The 15,424-nt window shown below is 37.6% G+C and overlaps 1 protein-coding gene across 4 annotated transcripts in view; it reads right to left on the minus strand.

Annotated features, from left to right (window-relative positions):
• Positions 1-317: 317 nt before the first annotated feature.
• Positions 318-15,424, minus strand: part of TMEM117 (transmembrane protein 117) — a 192,172-nt gene continuing 177,065 nt past the window's right edge. For 2 of the 4 annotated variants that reach the window (XM_052668711.1, XM_052668712.1), the window contains 2 exons: positions 10,225-10,354; positions 318-2,472 (listed from right to left, as the gene is read on the minus strand). In XM_052668711.1, coding sequence (XP_052524671.1) covers positions 1,832-2,472; positions 10,225-10,354 — 771 coding nt within the window. In that variant the 3' untranslated portion in view covers positions 318-1,831. The remainder of the gene's footprint in view (positions 2,473-10,224; positions 10,355-15,424) is intronic. The other 2 variants (XM_052668710.1, XM_052668713.1) reach the window with 2 other exon arrangements.

The raw sequence follows: 15,424 nt of genomic DNA on the forward strand, positions 1-15,424 counted from the left end.
TTAATCAGCTATTTCTGTACCCACTTAACATATGATCTCACTTTTTAAATCAAATTCTGCTTGAAAGTCAAGTATCGCTATAGTCACCTCTTACATAGCACAGGTGGGCTCTCACAGTGTTTTACTATTACTAATTAATAGTTTGTTTTCGGTTACATAAACAGATTTATAGACTGCAGTAGGCAAAAGCTAATAACAGAATTATTTTTATCCACACTTTTAATGGGAAAACATTTGTTTTGATTATAAAGTGAGATTTTGTTTGATATAATAATAAATATTTCATAAGCAAAATATTTGATTTTGAGTTTACTGTCTTTTCTAGTGCCAGATTCTAAGGAGGATAGCCATGTCGAATTTTTTTTTTAAACTCCAAAACTAACATAATATGCCCCTGCCTCGTAATAAACAATAGTCTAATTATATTTATTAGAATTGGCTCTCAAGTGACAGTTAATAAATGCATAGTCCTATTATGCATACTAAATTCAGCATTCCAAAAACTTAAAAGCAGATAGATCAAAACAACAGAGGTAAAAAAGTCACAGAGACAAAACACAGCAAGTTAATGACAGGGAAACAGCTCAGACTTAAAAATTACTTATTATTTAGTAACTTGTAACAACAATTTATAGAATTGAATTAGAGGCAAATCACAGTCTTTCTGATGTTTTAGATACACAGGCTCTCTAATGTGTATAGTTTGATCATACAGCAAAGAATTCCAAAGTGCCCTTCCAAAATAAATACTTCAAAATAAATACTTCAGCACGTTTCTGATTCCACATTACATTTACTCATGGATAGTGAATGAAGAAAGAAAAGTGTACAAAACAACTCAAGTATTAATTTAGTTTAATTGAAACTCCTAAACACTTCTTCACTGTGTTCAGAGTGTCTGTGTGTGGTGCATTTCTCTGGCCTGTTTCACCATACGTGCCCCGAACCATACAAATACGGGATTTAATGGGCTCTGCGTCCTTTACTGTAATCAGTCCATTGGCTCTTTGATGTGACATAGGCTTGGTGTGATGATGGAAAAAGTTGCTTCAACCATGTATTTTCACCTCTGTTTCTGAAAGGTGAAGGGCAGAATTTTTAATCAAGGAGCAGTTTATCTTTAATTATGAAAAATATAATTAGGCATTATCACCTAATTGCTGTTACTGATGGAGAAAGTCATATTTTTGTAAGTAGTGACCCATGCTGTATTATCGCTCTACTGTTTACCGCATAATGAATCTGTATTTGTGTTTGGCAGCTAGCCAGCGTAAATTAAAAGGTAATCAACATGCTTCTCTGCAGTCCGGTCATCAAAGTCACTGGCTCCACAGATGAGTAAATAACAAAGTCAAGTTGTGATGTTCTAACTGAAAATCTCCTCAAGGAATAACTGTGTTTATCTCCTCTGTTAAGACATGAAATGATTCTGAAAATAACCATATACAAAAAGCACTCCAAAACAGATCAGAATAACTGTGCTATACATCTGGTGTTGAGTTAAAAAACAGTTCAATGTCTCAAGGCACCACCATGGTAGAATTTTATACCTGCAAGTAATCATCTAATACACTATTGTACACTTAAGGTAATGTATTAATAAATAGCTTGTGCAATTTTGGGAAGCAATCTATAAAGGAATGTTAGATATACAGTAGGCACGTACTCTAATACAAATAAAAAAAAAAACCCTAGAAAAAGCATGCTGAGCACCGTTTGGTATAGATTGAGTTTCTTATTCTAAAGACTATGTAAATCTTAACTTACAAAAGGTAAAACTGAACTCTGATAGCAACTGCTTATTTAAACTGATTTTCCTGGGTATTTGACTCTATGTTGTAGGGTTACTCTTAGGGACAGTGGACTCTGGTACTGGTTGTAAGGGGCTATCTTGTTCACTCAACTGTGCGTTCAAGTTTTCAGAAGTTAGGAGAGAAGAATTAAAAACTATTTCACTTAAGTCTGATTTTATGGATACCAGATGTGGTTCTTGAAAACTTAATGGTTCTTCTACTAACACCTGTGTATTTTCTCGGGTCATTCCCATATCTGACGGTGACTTTCGTTTCATTCTTGTGTATGATTTGTCTAAATTCTCCATGCCTTGGTCAGTTTTTTGAAATCGCCCAAAGAACCAGATGAAGAAACCAAACAAAGCAAAAGCCAGCAAACTTGGAATAAAAGCCAGGCATTTGACATCAAGGCTAGAGCCTATGTATCTGCTGTGCAAGAACATGTCTCCTTCAGCATAGGTCCGGTTGGTCAACGGGTTAGTGTTATTGGATCTCCATTCCCAAGACAACTTAGTTCTGTTAAGATCTTTCAAGCTTTCTGAGTCCTTCACGGTGTAGATCTTCTGTCCAGGACCGATATATTGACCATATTCGTGAGGTTTGTAAAATATTTGGTTCTTCCACATATTTAGATCCAAGATTAAAACAAGAAAGATAATCCCATAATTAAACCATTTGCCTGTTTGGAAAAAAAGAAAGATCTGTTATCTGATATATCCATTTTAGAAGCAGAACACGTGCATTCATATGTAAAATCAACTAAAAGCAAAAATCCTTTTGTAATAAATCTGTAAAGCAAAGTTGTAATAATATTCTCACTGTAATCAACTTTGTGCTGAATATCCTTTAGTATTTTACAGTTTAGGTCTGGGCACATAATAAAATAATTTTGTAATGCAAGCACAGCAATATATCAATTGAATTCACATTGCAGTTAGTAGGTGATCTGCTGATTAGATAATTACCTGATGTGGTATAGATCAATACACATAAAAACATTAATTTCAGGACTTTGAAAATATTGACATGGAAATTCTCCTTGAAAAGGCCATATTTAATAGAAATATCTGTATGCCACTAATGACTGGAATGAGACTCTTCTGGGATTTTATAAGCATTTACATTTTAAGCACATACAGATATTGTTTAACATACCAACCATGGTGTCCAAATGTTCACAGGTGATGCAATTGGATAAGTGAAGATTTAGAGATATTACGCCCTTAAGAAAAAGTGAGGACTGATTTTAACACTGGAAGGTTAGTCAGCTTAGCTTTCCTGAGCTATATGTAGTGAAAAACTCCTCCGAGGAGTGACTCACAGTCTAACATTAAGTTCCTGAATACTGGAGGAAGAATGCTTTCTCTGTTTATCATTTAAAACTACTCTTTTGCATGCCTCCTTTAGGCATCCAAAATATATAAAAGGTAAATTTATGCAATAGCAAAGTTATCCCTGCTTTAAGCAGAATATTGGAACAGATAACCTCCAGGCATTCCTTCTAAGCCAAATTATTCTATGAAAACACACACAAAAAAATTATATAATTTTCATACTTAAGGCATCTTGTTCACGTTTAGCTGAACATATGTTAAGATCATATCTATGCAGTAATGACTGGCACCACCCAAGAATCTAGCAAAACTACATACATCAAAGCTGTATTATGATGGAGAATTTGCGACTGACATCACAGCATTATGTGGAAGGACATTTGTGGAGGAATGCCTCTACTGACGATGAGTGAAACCATTTATGCTACAACCATATTTAACTATGTTTCAAGTGAAAAAGAAAATGAATGTTTCCAGAGACTGCTAGACAGTGGGAAGTGGATGACAGGAAGTGAAAAGATTCATGTTGGGCCAGGATTGCTCTTTCCATCCGACAAATATGGCAACAGTGAAAACATGAAAGGAAAAAACTGGCAACTAAAAGATCAAAACAGGAAGTGTAATGAATTGGAGAAATTACTGAGATGAGCTTTATCAAGGCCAAATGATACTGCTATAATCTTTATTACAAAATTCAGGAACTTACATGTTTTAATACTGAGATGTGAGCTACCACAACTTTAGGCTTGATGGCACCCAGTGGATTTCACAGTTCTCACCTGTGATCGTGTTGCTCTAAGTACAACATGTAGAATAAAACACCTGAGCAGTAAGATTCAAGATAGCAGCCTGCTGATGGAGTCACCTAAGAAGCTAGCAGAAAATACTGAAAATGCTGAATAGAGTTTGCTAGGTGCTTGGTCTCAGGCCTCATGTAGAACCTCTCCTACACTATGATTGCACCACTGTGAATCTTCTGTGTTGGATATGTTTAAAAAAGGTTCCAACCCTCACACCAAGAATTAGAATACTTACCTGATATGAAAGAGATGTTCAATTCCTCCTTGTTTTATTAAAAGTATGAAACTTGAAACTTCCTCACTTAGCCCCCAGATACAGTAAGGTAGACAGAAACACAGCCTGAAGTTTCCCTGAGTGTATCAGTTGTATTACTGCTTGTAAATGGTGCTTGGACAATCAGCTTAGATGCAAAAATTTCACTTACCTGAGTCATGTCCATTATGCCTAAGAGCCAGCTGGCTGCCTGACATCTCTCTGTTTTCTGTTGGACCTACTCCTTTAATTTCTGACCTCTAGACTATTTTTACATTCTCTGCTTCACTACCATGATATATGAGTGCAATGATTTTTCATTTGAAAACTGTTGACACCAGAACTAAATTCTGTAACAGTCTAACTACAAGCATATGAACACAACGATATCTTTCAATTCCTACTCCATATTCCCTGTAGCCAAGGGCTGTGTTAATCTCCTGTGACACAAAATAAGAGTTAGTGCTGTCTTGGTTACTTACAGAAAGTATTTACCTTCCTCTAGAATACACTGTCCTCTGCTAATCATCCCTCTTCCAAGATGTGTACTTTACTTAGCTGCATTAGCAGGAATGATAGACAAATAAGTCCAATTTACTAAGCAATTCTTCTAGATGAGTGAAAAATGTATTGAAGCAGTCTGACCCAGCAGGTCTGACAGTCTCCTCTCACAAACATCTCTCTAATGATAATATGACATATGACATTTATAGGTGATTTATAGATTTATAGATAGATGACCATATGACATTTTGTTTTTTGAGATTGAAGATACTAACCAAGCTTTAGCTTTATATACAACTATAATCTCTGTACAAAAATGTATATAAAATCATTGTCTATTGCCGCTCAATTTTATAGCAAACTTTAAATCACATGTCAAGCTCATACAGGAAATGAACTTTGTAAGTTAGGAGTTACTCCTGACCTTGCATCTTGTGATAGTCTCAAGCCTCTCAGTTTGTAGAGTTGGGGTAAATATATTATAAAGTTATATTTTTTTCTTTAAAACAAACAAACAAACCCAAACAAAAAACAAAAAACAAAAAAAATCCAACAAAAATCAAACCCACCAAAAAACCGTAATATAATTCATTTTGCAGTGTTTCAAATTCCCAAATAAAAATTGGAAGGGAAAACAGAGTCCCATGTAATGAAGTCATTTAATTTGTCTCCTAGCCAACTTCTGTAGGATCAGTACTACTGCTCTAGGGAGGTCTGTGCATCCAAGAATATTTGCATACATCTGGCACTAACTCTTCTTCAATCAGACAGATTTTCCATAGACAAATTGAGTTGGAAGGATGCAGATGTGAAGACCACAAGGCCAGTCAAGTATTTCAGCAAAATGAGGACTATACCCAGACTCCTCAGTGGAGTTACAATGAAGAAAATCAGGTGACGAAACTGGGTATCATTCAGCCATGCACTACTTAAAACACACCTGGTTCACAAGCAGCATTTACAGTGTTGAAGTCCTTATCTGTTACACATGACATCTGAAGGGTTACACATTTCTGCCAGCTGAACAAAACATTTGGGCAGTGCTCTTTTTTTTAAAGAGGCTCAAAAATTCTACAAGCGGTTAAGGAACCAGTCCACAACATCACGCGCAATTGATTTACCAGGCAACTGTGGCAGGAAGATCCTGCAGGTCTAAATGCTCCCAAACAGCTTCTGACTATGGAGCATTTTTATTTTTGTAAGTAAGTCCACTGTGTAATGTGGAGTAGTCATGTCCTAAAAACAGAATTCTAGTGTAGAAACTAGTCCTCAGGAGCTCTTTAGAGGTCAAGAGGAGATATGAAAATCCCACTTATTAAGGCTAGATTCAATTGACCACATGCTGTGCAACCACAGCTAGAGGCTTATGTAGAAAATGTTGTCTTCAGATTCTTGTCTCAATTGCATTTTGTGTCTAAAAACATCCAGACACCTCTGTAAAACATACAGATATCTTAGAAACATTCTTCATCTCTTCTGTCATGTCAATGCTATTGGCTAGATACATCCATGCAGACCACTCACAGCTGAACTAAGCAGCAAATCCTCTGAGATCTTTTAATGTCTATGTGCGTGGACAGCTTTGTTTTTACCTCTAACCTTTCTATTTTTGCCCTCGGGCTCCTTCAGGCATATCTGTGTAGGTGATGCTTGGCCTGGATCTAGTCATTCTTTTGGTTTAACTCCACAAGGCAGCCATACCAGGTACTTGCCAATCATGAAGGTGACAATTTCTCCTTTGGGTGGAAGAACACGTCTAGATTAGAACTCAGAAATACACAAACAGCTAGAAAAATTCCCCTACCTGTTTTCATATCTAAACCTTAACATTCCTCATTTGGAACTTATTTGAAACTATACAGCCAATTCTCTTGGATCTGTGCCATTAGATGTCACCGGCCTGGCCCCCAAGAGCCTTTCAACAATAAAATAGTCAGAAGTAATAAAATTTTCTTTAAAGTATTACAAATTTCCCTGGGTACTACAGAAACTAGGCTAGATTATGTATTTTCATAAACAACAGCCAGGAAGGAAAACATACACACTATAGTGAGCCATCTATCAAGGGAAATCCAGACGAGTTAAGCAAATGCAGAAATTCAAGATATTTTTTATGTTCATAGATAAAAGCATCTATCAAAACAGGATAAAAATGTTTAATACTGAGTAGATACTTGCTAGGAGTTCCTAGATGCAAATAAATGTGGGCAAAATGAGGTACTAAGTTACCAATAAAAATGAGATAGGCTTTTGATAGTAAATTTAAAATTACAGTGAAGCGTGTAAGCAACAGGCTGCAGATGTTAACATAACTGCCAGTTTAAAACATTCAGAAATCATAAGTCAGGCCTAAGAAAGCATGCTCCCTGTTCAAAGTAGATAGATAAGTGAAAAATAATGCACTCAATACTGCTTCATTTATCTGCTTTTTGAGACAAGGACCTACGTAGAAGCAACATTTTTTCTCTCTGCAATCATGAGGTACATTTTTAAAAATATGAAAGTAGATGTTCTCACACAGGTGCCGAATATAGGAGAGAAGACTACAAGATTAAACAAAAAAAACCCACACCAAACCAAAACAAAAAAGCACGTTAGTAGTCACCTATTTTAAAAGACTTGCAAGAAAATCAGGAGAGCTGGCAACACAGATCACAAAACTGTGAAATCCTTTCTCTGTACAGACCATATACCAAGTCATTAAGCACACATCAACAGAAAGGTGGTTTAATGTCATTTACTTCTCTGCATGTCTCTACACCTATAACTGATTCTTTGTGGGACCATTGCTCATTAGAGCAACCCAACACTGAATAGGGTTGCTCAGGGTAGTCCAGGGGCTGCTCTTGTTTGTATCAGTCAAGAGTGACCAAATACATAAAACTATGAATAATATTTGCAAGGAAAAAGATTGGAAATGATATTTCAGCCATGAGGATTTTTTTTCTCGCTACTAGTAGAAATGGATTTTCAGTTTCTGGACATTGGGGCATAGATTATGGTTTTGCAACTTGACCTTATCACAATAGCAAGTACAAAAACAAATGATATTTGGGCCCTTGTCTTTTTTTTTTCCTGCTTGTAACATAAAAAAAAAGTTATACAGTTAAGTTTAACAGTGTGGATCCCATGAATTAAACAAGGCTTAAACAAATAAGGTTTTAACAGGGCTTTACATTCCCTCCATTATCAATACCCTACCCACACGTCATCTGCTGCAGTTTCTTTCACTTTCTACCCTCATTTTAGATTTTATTACATTCATCTTGTTAAATATATATAAAGAACCAGTTTTTTCCTTCTTTTATTAGTTCCTTGATTTAAGTAGAAAATTAGAAGAATCTACACATCCACACAAGAACTACAGTTTGAAAATGATCCAAGATGATACCCTAACCTAACCTAAGAACTGATGGCAAGAACAGATGGTTCAAGCAAAACTTACCCAAAGGGAGGTTCCTGTGCCATGTGTTATGGCTGTTTATTAGATATCCTAAAGGGTGGTGCAGCACTGAGATAAAACAGGCACTCAGTAGACAGAGTACGTGATGTGCAGTCAAATGGATTGATTTGTCTAGTGAATCTAATAAATGGATCTTGTTAATGCTGAGCAGGGAAAAATATTCCTCAGCCCCTATTCATTAGCTCATCCTCATTAAAAGAATGCTTTCTTGCCAGAAAATCAGAAAGACCTCCAGTCCTCTCTGCAGAAGATTCTACAGTGTACAAATATCGATCTTATGTGATTTGTTTTTAAACAGTAGCACTGCCAGCAGTTGTATTTTTGATATGTAATTTATGTTCTTTGCTGTTGCTTATTTCTAGCTCTTCTCTGTTTATCAATATCCTTGACTCTTCTGCAATGCAAAACTGTTCTTCACTCTTCAGTCCCTCTTCTACCACCCACTGGTTTTCATTTACATTAATTATATCCTAAGTTCCTGTATATAATGGTACAGCTCACCCAATCATTACTCAGTCCTTGTTCAAGCTACTATGTACACCCATTTCACTACTGCTCTTTATTCCATGGAATAACTGCAGGGCATCTGGAATCCTCATAGAATTGGGTCTCTTCAAATTCATGCTCTAGACCTGAGAAACAGAATTAAACCCTCTTTTCCACTAGGTCTGAGTTTCATGCCTATTCATGTCAGATACTTGATTCTTATACTCTGTTTTTGCTCTCTTTGTTTCCCTTTTTATCCAAGACTTTTCTCACTTCAGAGAGAAAAACTTGTTCTTCGTCAGATCTCTTCTCATTCTGTATCTGCTATCACTGACCATGACATCATTTAGCTGTTCTACCTCATCCTGCTCCTGATCCCAAACCATCTCATTTAGATGTACCCCAAACTCATTTCCTGTGGCCTACTGTCTATTTCCTATCAGTACTCCAACAGGAACCTACATACAGCTTAAAAAAACTTTCCATCTCTCTATCTCTACTTTCTTCCTGACCCAATCGCCTCCTTTTACTCAACAGCCTGCAGGTAACTTTTGCACTCATTTTGTTTTATTTTTTTTCTGGTTTCCAACCTGATGACTCCGATTTCTATTATCTCTTCTGAAAATGCCTTCTCTTCATTCAGCCTATCTCCAGTCCCAGTTCCTCATTCTTTCTTGCTTGGCACATTTTCCTTCCTTGTCTTTTGATGCCTGGTAGGCTTAGGGCTCACCTGATAACTGTTGCCCATGTCTTTGTATGATGTCTGAATACTCCTTTTGTCCCTGCTCTGCAGGAATTTCATATGGCTGTATCATTGGATGCTGTCTATATCCTATTCCTGTACACTGTCATGTGCTGTGATTGACTATATTAGCAGCTAAAGACTTCTGTCAATTCACATTTGCATTCTTTTGCTATACAATACTATTTACTTCTCTCTTGCCACCACATTGTTTTGCACAGCTTGAAAGTAAAAGCAAAATATTTATCTCTATTTAACCTTCCTCTCTTTTTCATTCTCTACTGTTATTCAAACACTGTCTCATACTGTGTAAGGACTGGGTGCTTTTATCTGTATGTGCCATCCATTTGAATAACTGTGAGTCTATTTTATTTGAAGTTATTTAACTGCCTGCTTTTGGTTAGATGAGTGATGGAAGTATGGCTGTGAGTGGCCTTTGCCAGATGAGAATGACCGAAGTTATGAAAAGACATTAGCATAAATCACAGCAAAGGCATCTGAAAGCATAAGAGATTTTAAATGAAATAAGCAGCTAATTCCCCTGGAGAGTAATTTTAGATAAAAGATTTCTGAAGCTACACTAGGTATTACTTAGTGTCACAAGAAGTTGCTGAAATCCATGACAAACAGCAGGTCTTTTTGATTTGTAAGATAGAGATTCCTCATTTCCCTGAGAGGCTTATATATGGATGGTACTGATAGGGAGAGTTAAACAGATAGAAAAACAGCAATCACCTAGGGAGATGGGGGAGAACAAAGAAAATATGTGGCAAAAGACATGTTAGCATTCATTTCCTACACAGAAGCAGTTCAACATGTGCCTGTATCACAGTCTGTGTGGTTACATACCTGTTATATGAATGTGATACTCCTCTTTTAAGATCTTTTGGAAATAAGGTACTTTGAACTGCATGTGTGCAGATGGCAAGCCTGGAAGATTCACTTCAACATCACCCATAAAATGTGGGAACTCCCAATCCTGTTAAAAAAGAAAAGCAATAGCCTAAATATAAGATTTCATAGTATATTTTGCCCTTTAGAGTGGCTTAAATTATCAAAAGGGCATGGTTCTATTTTTAAGCCTCCCATTATTGACTTTTCCCACTATAAGTTTTATGGAACCACTTGAAATTGAATATCTTGTTTATACTAACTATTACAGTATGATTTTTACTTCAGCTCCATGTAATTACATGTTTAAAAGTTCACTTCAGAACGATAATAATGAGCCCACTGCACCGGCTGACAGCATAAAATTGTCCAAGTATATGAGCACCTGTATATTGCACTGTGTAAAAAGAATTGTTTCATGATGTAACTAATTACAGCACCCCTGCAATAAAAGTTACAACTTCTGTTCCTAATCTGGCAAACAGTTTACAGGTAAGAAATTGGCAGAGAAGGTCTGTCCCCTCAAGTCTTTATATTTGCAACTCGCTCAACTTATGGGGTGTTTTCAGCATCTGCTCATAATACATCCAAATAAACATTCTCTGCAACTGAAGTTCCTTCAGCATAATCTGCCTGAATCAATCCAAGCAGTTTTCTCTGCTGATATATTTCAGCTGACAAAGTAATGCTGGAAATGTGGAAGCTCTTACCTATTATTATGCATATTTTGTGGCATGTGATAACTGAGCTGAGGAGGAGCTGCATTTAGAGGAATTTTTCATTTGGTTATCTGTACCCACCGCTGATCACTTGAAAATGGGTATAATAGCATGGTTCATTACAGCCAAAACTTAAAAGTCCAGCAATATTGCTGGAGTCAGTATAATTACTGCTGGGTGGTTATCCAGTGTGCTGCAGGCTGTTAAAAATGTACTGGCCCTGTTCCCATACGTGCACCTGGATTTGTATCCCACAGTTAGTGCAAGCCACACTTGAATTACTGACAGTAAGAAAAAGGAATCTGAAATGGAAGGAGCTCTGTAAATAGTTCCTGCTTCCTTTGCGTATGACTTAACATGCAAGAACTGCTGAACAGCTCCAACATTCTCAATGGTGGAAGGGAAATGAAAGAGTGGGATTTACCAGCGGGAAATTTATCATGGCCCAAACACTAACAGAGGCTGGTTTGTGCTAACATACTCTGATACTGAGCTAAATGGGTTAACACGAGTATACTTGAGAAGCAGCCCTGAGCTGCTGTACCTGGTTCTCAGTGTCTAGAGTGATAGAGAAAGTGCCAATTTACAGATGCAGAAGACAAGAGAAAATAAGGACGTTCTCATCTTCCCTTACCACAAATGCAAAGCATTCTCTTCTGGTCATCAGGTATGGTAATAGCAGCCCAGCTGCACAATCCCTTATGCTGCATCTGCAAACATCCCCTTAGATTTGGGAGACATTCAGTAAGTGTCCAAAGATTAATATTTTATGGATGTGCACCCTCAGTTCATGGTATCATACACATTTCTGGACTCATATCTCTGGGTAACTCAAACATATTCTCATCCAGGAAAAAACAGGAATAAATAGGGAGAAAAAAACCCATTACATATTCTTGAAGAAAACACAAATGGGGAACTAGAAATAATTCAGCACACAATTACAAATCTTGCCTTGCCTTGCCCCAGTGCTCCTACTGCTTTTTGCTGAATTTCAGACAAAATTCCATTAGACACAATTTTGTATTGGACTTTGTTTTTGCACCCATATTTTGTTGATGGTATTAATAATCAATGACTAGAATGTCAGCTCTGCCAAATTTGGAACATACCAAATTATCTGTTTTGGCAAACCATTACTGAATCTGGAAAACATTTTCTAAAACAAATGAAAACAGAGATCCAACCCCAACAGCCTGCTCCCATTTACACTATAAAAAGAAGGTGATTGAAAAGCCCATTAGAAAAATACTTATTTGATGCTCCCTATTACAGGTACTTTTCACATGGTACAGTAGTTCACATTTTCTGTATATATACTTCATACTGTGCAAATCATTCTGGAATTGTCATGACCTCTGTTATCCTGTTGCCCCATAATATGTGGTTTCCATTGGTGATGTCAGCCCACAGCTTTGCCAGCTTTGCAGCTTCAGTGCAGAGAGGTACAGGTGTAGGTGATAAAGATGGACACTGGCATTGGAGACCTCATGGTTATGAACAACTGACCTTGCTATGCTAAAGAAATCCAGACCTGGATCTTTTAAGTGAAAAAACAGAACAAAGAAATAACATCTAACAGACATGAAAGCAACTGTGTATGGTAAATTTTGTCATAACCTGGATCTTCAGACCAGTGAAGAAAAAGCAAAGTCTAAAATTGTATTAGCAAGCATGAAATGACTCCAAGTAGATCCTAGAGTGAAGAAAAATAAACCATTAACACAAATATCCATCCCAGGGAAAGGCTCCAGATGTCAATGACATGCTGGAATGCTCCCCGACCTCCACCAGCCTGAAAGCACTGACCTCAGGGCCTGCAGAAGCAACAGATGGTGAACAAAACACTGTGAAAAGTGGTAGAAACTAATAAATGTGCATATAACAATTTTAACATTAGCACTACTACTGAAACAATTTTTGTAAGAATTAGAAGTCAACTAATAATAGTTATTGGATTACATTGTTAAAATTTAAAGGATGCTACTAATAAAATCTTGGCTATATGTAGAAGGTAGGCTTCTTCTATGGCCATAAATAAAGTTTGAGTGTAAAGCCTCTCATGGACTGATTATAAAACCCGCTCAAAACAAGTAGAAACAAAGAAATAAAATGTAAAATAACAATAATAAATAAAAGAAAATGCAAGGAAATGTATCTGAAAGTAATATGAAAAACAACAACAAAAGCAACTAAAATAATGAGTTACACCTATTGACTTCCATGAAAGTCACTACAGTCACAGCACTCAGAAGAATGAAACTTCAGTTTACTAAATCAAATGGCCTTTGGAGCTCTATTTGGCTCATAGATTTGATAAGTAAGAATGCACATACATCACCTGCAAACATGAGTGCATTATTATCGAGGAGAAAAGCTGATGACTATCAACTTTCTTAGCCAATGTCAGTATCACGTTGACAAATCAAAACTAACAAAGCATTTTGCTGTCTTGACTCCAAGAAACTGTTGTCCAAAGTCTTCTATCTTTTTTTTTAATTTCTTTTTCACTAACCAATAAAAGACAACTTGACTTGAATAAACCCAGAAAAACAGTTTTCTAAGAAATTCCAGATGCCTGGTGGGAATCATCCACATCATTTCCTATTAGGTACATTAACAGCTTGAATGTGCAACTCTAAAATCTAAATGCTTCCCCTCTTAAAATACAGCTTAATTCTATGTCACAGAATCACAGAATCACAGAATTGTAGGGTTTGGAAGGGACCTCCAGAGATCATCGAGTCCAACCCCCCTGCCAAAGCAGGTTCCCTACACCAGGTCACACAGGTAGGCATCCAGGCAGGTCTTGAACATCTCCAGAGAAGGAGACTCCACCACCTCCCTGGGCAGCCTGTTCCACTGCTCCGTCACCTCACTGTAAAGAAGTTCTGGTGCACATTCATGCAGAACTTCCTATGCTGCAGTTTCTGGCCATTTCCCCTTGTCCTGTCTCCACTCACCACTGAAAACAGTCTGGCCTCGCCATTCTGCCCCCCACACCTCAGATATTTATAGACCTGGATCAGGTCCCCTCTCAGTCTTTTCTCAAGGCTGAACAGACCCAGTTCACTCAGCCTTTCCTCATAGGGGAGATGCTCCAGGCCCTTCACCATCTTGGTGGCCCTCCGCTGGACTCTTTCCAAGAGATCCCTGTCTTTTTTGTACTGGGGAGCCCAGAACTGGATGCAGTACTCCAGATGAGGCCTTACCAGGGCAAAGTAGAGGGGGAGGATCACCTCCCTCGACCTGCTGGCCACACTCTTTTTAATGCATCCCAGGATGCCATTGGCCCTCTTGTCATGCCTTCACACATGGTATTTTCTCTCCATGGGATCTGATTTCTGTCTGTGCTACCAATCTGTGCTCACCCATGGGACATGATTGACATATGCCATGTTCTTTAAGTTCTCAGCTTATAATTAAATGAAATTTACTTGATCATCTTTAGTCCTCACCAATAAGGTGTCTGTATTTTGCTGTATCTATGATCTTATTGGAAACTGTGCCCAAAATACCTCATTTAGATCATATCTCCACTTGCATTGTTTGAAAAATAAATTTGTGTAGACATACTGGTAACTCACGTTTGTTCCTCTCATACTGCATGAACTATGTTTCTCTCTCTCTTTCTTTAAATTTGTCAGCCTCACATTTCTCACATTCACCTACTTCTGCATTTTCTAACCTGGAGGTCTGCAGAATACCTCTATGCAGTCTGTGAAGAAAAAGCCAACCCAGCACCACGAGACTTAAATCAGCTGTACAGAGGTCTCCAGCCTCACTGGCAAGTTTTGTGGGATGTGCAAATCAAATGAGGTTATTACCTCATTTCACTCTGCAGTCATGAGGAAAAGGGCAGCCAGAGGATAAATTTAAGATCACTGAGGTGTTCGTCCTAGTGCTGCTGTGGGGAAAGAGAGCACCTCTGATTTCCATGACTTAATTCATTAAATCCACAGGCACAGCAGTAAAAACAGATGCTGCAAAGGAAGCCACAATATTTTGATTTTCTTGCCTTTGCTTCCAATCTCTAACACAAACAAATGCATAAACTCTCTGCCACAATGCCAGGTACTGGTTTAAGGTACTGCAGTGCAACTGGAGGCACTGACTTGATATCTCTTCAAGTAAAGATATAATAGCAATGGTAGCTGAGCATCAAAGCCAGACTTTTTGATAAAATCTGGCCATTCTCTGCCATCACCTGGGAAAAATAAATGGCAGGAGAAGCTCCATCCTGGCCTCCAGTGCCCCATGCTTCATACACACATGATCCCACCTTCCTCGGCATCCAGCACTTCTCCACCCAAGGGAAACTGCAGCAGAGAAGGTGGGGCTGGAATTAAAAGCTGATAATGATTAATGGCAGCCAAATGTGCCATGCTTTCATCTTACCTCTTGCCTCTGTGTAGCTCAGAGGATAATCAGTACACAGT

Source organism: Tympanuchus pallidicinctus, unplaced genomic scaffold, assembly GCF_026119805.1.
Source record: "Tympanuchus pallidicinctus isolate F22 unplaced genomic scaffold, pur_lepc_1.0 scaffold8, whole genome shotgun sequence".
Taxonomy (NCBI): domain Eukaryota; kingdom Metazoa; phylum Chordata; class Aves; order Galliformes; family Phasianidae; genus Tympanuchus; species Tympanuchus pallidicinctus.